The 4,887-nt window shown below is 44.2% G+C and overlaps 1 protein-coding gene across 2 annotated transcripts in view; it reads left to right on the top strand.

Annotated features, from left to right (window-relative positions):
* Positions 1 to 4,887, top strand: part of src (v-src avian sarcoma (Schmidt-Ruppin A-2) viral oncogene homolog) — a 40,447-nt gene that overhangs the window by 30,394 nt on the left and 5,166 nt on the right. For both annotated transcript variants that reach the window (XM_079239553.1, XM_079239552.1), the window contains 5 exons: positions 1,409 to 1,558; positions 1,683 to 1,838; positions 3,918 to 4,097; positions 4,216 to 4,292; positions 4,376 to 4,529. In XM_079239553.1, the coding sequence (XP_079095679.1) occupies positions 1,409 to 1,558; positions 1,683 to 1,838; positions 3,918 to 4,097; positions 4,216 to 4,292; positions 4,376 to 4,529 (717 nt within the window). The remainder of the gene's footprint in view (positions 1 to 1,408; positions 1,559 to 1,682; positions 1,839 to 3,917; positions 4,098 to 4,215; positions 4,293 to 4,375; positions 4,530 to 4,887) is intronic.

Below are 4,887 nucleotides of genomic sequence, written 5' to 3'. Positions count from 1 at the left end.
TGTCTTCTGTACTGCTTTTTTCTGGATTACCGTCAATCTGCTGCAAAGTTCCTGGATATGACATTCTTCCTCGGATTCTTAACATTCTTGTCCCTGCTGATAATTTTAACTCTGAAAAGTGTGTCATGTGTTGTACCAACAATACAGACCTCGAAATGAATCACACTCAAACAGCTGTGATTTTCATACCCTGTAAAACTTAGCTGGTATTAGCTGCCGTCATGTATCAGAAACATAATCCTGACTTTATTCCAGCCACAGAGGAGCATTAGTTTTCTTCTTTTCTGACACACACTGAACTTTCTGCTTCCTAGATTAACTTTGGCTGCTCCAGATTGGACATTACAATCAATTTAAGCTCTCTGATTGGTGGAAAGTTTGAAAGGAAGAGTCTTCATCATAATTTCCTGGTGAAGGTAGAGATCTCTCAGCAACATAGTAGTGATGGAGATTGCTCCTTGTGATGAAAATGTGATAGATAGTAGTATTATCTTTGATCACTAACTTTTACAGCTGGATTGTAAACATCCAGGATCAGGTAGAAATACCCAGAAAACTTCCATAGATCACCCAAAGCAGTGGTGCCCCAAGTCGGTCCTTGAGGCCAGCTGTCCTGCAGGTTTAGGATGTTTACTGCTACGGGACATCTGAATCAGATTGATGGGTCAACATTCATGAGCAGAAATTGCAACAGTTGTGTTGAAGCAGGGAAACATCTAAAACTGCAGGATAGCGGCACTTGAAGACTAAAGCTGGACATCCCTGACCTTAAGGGTAAGCTATCCATCACAAGTCACTTCATAAAGTAGCACACTATCGTCCCTGAGATACTGGTGGTAGCTCTCCGGGGCACTGGATTTCTAAAGAGTCTGTGAAACTGGAGTTTTGATAAGTCAAATATGAGGAAGTAAAGCTGGAATTGTGAACCTGAGTCAGTAAATGATTCATTCTCCAGAACTGATTGACAAAGAAACCCGCAGAACATTTAGCCTAGCGCATTCAGACGTGTCAGCGTGCGATGAAGATCAGGATGAATTCGGCATCATGTCTGACTGAGATAAGATGAGGAGAATAAAGAAAACTACCTCCTGTTCGCTGGATTCAGGCCAAACTAATCAGATGGGGAAAGTTCGGAGGTGACGATGGTTCTGATTGGTAGTTCCTCTGCTGCATCTGCACACCTGATGAGCTGTGTGTGTTTATAAGCGACCAGAGTAAGTGGGGGCTGTGGGAACGTACAAAATATAATGAGGTCAGTGTGGAGATGAACAACCACAAGCCACATTAGCATTAGAGCAGGAAGCTGTGTGAGTTTTCATGTTGTCAATGCGCCCTCTGGTGGTCAAATGAGCACATTGTCGTCCTTCTTTTCCTGATGTGTCCGTGTTATCCCCGGTAATCCTCCCAGGTGCCTACTGTCTGTCTGTTCTGGATTACGATAACATCAAAGGGCTTGACGTGAAGCACTATAAGATTAGGAAGCTGGACAGCGGCGGCTTCTACATCACATCCCGCACACAGTTCGGTTCCCTGCAGCAGCTGGTCAATCATTATCGCAGTGAGTTTGTCAGTACACAGAAACAGACCCTTACACCGTCTTTTTGTTTATTTAATCCTCTTACTCTGTTTCCTGGTCCATCGGAAGAATATCCTGACTCACTCAAGTTGTTTTCCATCCCCAGAGCATGCTGACGGACTGTGTCACAGTTTGACCAACATCTGTCCTATACTGAAGCCACAGACTCAGGGCTTATCCAAGGATGCCTGGGAGATCCCACGAGAGTCCCTCCATCTAGACCTGAAGCTGGGACAGGGATGCTTCGGAGAAGTCTGGATGGGTAAGTTTGACTTTTTACCTGTCTACCTGGCAAATCTCCGACTCAAAGAGAGTAAAAGAGAGAACAAAGTTGGCTTGCTTTTCATGATATTGAAACGGTTTATGAACGGAAAACTGTGTGATGAGCAACGTTAATCAGCTTTCTTTCAGTGTTTAAATGAAAACTATAAACTTACTTAAAAACTGGATTTAGAAGATATGAAGAAGTCAAACTACCAAACTCCTGGGAAAAGACATCGCCTCGATGCTACCATGTGCCAAATCCAACATCCAAGTGCATTCCAGCACACTTTCCAAGTAGACAGCTGGTCACATCAAATCCTGTTTCCATTGTAAACCAAAAACTCTCCACCATAGACACAATCTGCCCCTAACCCCACTTCCACTTTTTAAGAACTGTATGGTCAAAAAAAAGATTTATGTGCTGATCAAATGCTGGAACAGCATTCCACATCACATCAGGACTATAAAATCACCAGGACTTTAAACCACTCCTACCGTTTGGCGACAGTTACAGCTGTGACTACTGATGTGCCCCCTCCACAGCCTCCTCCAACTCCTGCTTTCTCCCCCTGTAAGAATGTGTGATTGTTTTGTCTTTGAAGATGTCTGGTGTCTGTCCGTGTTTCCGCAGCAACCTCCGGTGGTTAAAAGTGAAGTGAAGTTCCAAAAATTGAAGTTCCCCCTCATCCATCAGGGGCTGCAAAAGGGAGTCAGTCCCCATCAATAACCACTGGCTGCAGCCTGTAGAATGGGGTGGAGGTGGATATTGGGCGGGATTGGATATCCAATGGGCGTGGTTGGATGTCAAATGGGCGTGGTTAGGGTTGGACATCCAACCCCACCCAATATCCAGCCCCGCCTCATTCTCCAGGCTGCAGCCAAGACCTTCTCATCCCCATAGACTCCCACGTTAAAAAGACCAACTTCACAGCAGAAATAAACATGTTTACATCCTAGTGGAGAAAAAAGAAACAAAAAGGTCATATGTACCTTCGTAATAACAGTCGTGGAAGAGATTTTTTTTATTTTTATTACTCCTCCATTTAGAAGTAATTTAATCTTAAAATTTGGCATTATTAGGGGCTTTTCCTTTTCATTGTTAGGTATCCAATATCCCACTTAGGGAGGGCAGATTGTAGAACAACTGTGGATTTTAGCTGGCTGACAGTGTGTCTTGGTTTTAGCCCGCCTACCTCTGTTAGCTGCTTAGCTCTTTTTATCTCCGGGTTTGTTAGGTGTCAATCATCCACCCCGGCGTTCACAGCCCCCCTCTCAGCTCTACCGCTTTGCTAATTTTTTTAATTTTCCAGGAGCAATGACATGTGTGACACTGCCAAGATAGCGATGGTGGCAACTTCCCAACAGGTTTAAATTTAGTTTTTCAGAAACCTACAGGTGACGTCCCGGAGGCTCCGTCTATCATTTATATGCAGTTTGTGGTTTCTGCAGAGGCAGAGCAGGTAGAGCAGGAACCTGCTGAAATAGTTTTTTGCTGAGTCAGGCCCAATTCCTTTTTATGCACATGAATAAATAAAAATACCACACACACAAATGAAGTCTTCCATGGACACCAATGTTCACCATACCATCACAACTTTCTCTGATAATAACCTGGGTGATCGCTCTCATCTTTGGCTTGGAGACATGCAGACATTTGGTTTTCTAAAAGCAGGTGAAATGTGGACTCATCTTATCACACTGATATTTTCCCAGACTTCCCAAGACCAAGCATTAATGAATCGTTGCATTTTTGTCTTAAGAAATTGTCTTTTATTAGCTGCCTGATGGTTCTCTGATGGAATTTAAACCCAAGCAGGGAGCTTTGACCCAACCATGCAGGAAAGACTGAACCTTTGGTGCATGCTTCTTTTATATCCAGGCTTGACACCCTTACCTGCCATTCAGTTAATGTGCTGCTTGGAGAAACTTCCATGAATTATTATTCTGGTTATTCTGTTGTAAACTGGTCTGCTGCTCGTGGTGGACTGATCTTTGTCTGCGTCCGATCAGCTCTTCCTGATGATCCGGATTCTCAGCCTGCAGGGAATTCTGATGCAACATGCTTTTCTTTTGTCAGGAACGTGGAACGGTACGACTCGGGTGGCGATAAAGACCCTGAAGACTGGCACCATGTCCCCTGAGGCCTTCCTGCAGGAAGCCCAGGTCATGAAGAAGCTCAGACATGAGAAACTGGTTCAGCTTTACGCTGTGGTGTCTGAGGAACCCATCTACATCGTCACAGAGTACATGGGCCAAGGTCAGCATGAAGACACGTGCGATTTCACTCCTTGAATTTTTTAAATAATTGCCGCATTGTTGAAATGGATTAAAAGATCAGTCCGATACTGACATGCACCATGCGTCCTTCCTAACAGGCAGCTTACTGGATTTTCTGAAAGGGGACATGGGGAAGATGCTCCGCCTCCCTCAGCTGGTGGACATGGCCTCACAGGTCAGAACAAGGTCTCTCCTGTCAGCTCTCCAGCTCTTCTTTCCCATAAGAATAACCAAAACACTTTTCCTCTTCCTACTCAGATTGCTTCAGGGATGGCCTATGTGGAAAGGATGAACTACGTGCACAGGGACCTTCGTGCTGCCAACATCCTGGTGGGAGATAACCTGGTCTGTAAAGTTGCAGATTTTGGTCTGGCTCGCCTCATCGAGGATAACGAGTATACGGCCAGACAAGGTGAGACCCCAAAAGAGATGGGTCATCTGGAGACATAAGAGTTTTTACTCTCACCATGTCTTCATTTGGTCACACTATATTGGGAACTCATTCTATTCGGACACAAAGCTGGCTATTTTCTTCTTGTCTCAGATCACGTGACAACCGGCTGTCACCACAGCAACCACCACACGTCGTTCCAAATCCAGTCTAAACTTGTGTCAAAGCAATAATTTTCCTATGTTGAATTTTATTCTTTCTTTGTTGCATGTTTATTCTATGAATAAGGATATAAAATGAAGGGTCCATAGTTGTATATTATTTATAACCTTCTTCGACATTTGTGTCACTTTCGCCACTTTGAGCTCCTGCCCGCAAT

The sequence above is a fragment of the Telmatherina bonti genome (assembly GCF_933228915.1).
Source record: "Telmatherina bonti genome assembly, chromosome: 4".
NCBI lineage: Eukaryota > Metazoa > Chordata > Actinopteri > Atheriniformes > Telmatherinidae > Telmatherina > Telmatherina bonti.
The sequence above is the reverse complement of the archived record's forward strand: the minus strand, read 5'-3'. Positions and strand labels throughout refer to the sequence as shown.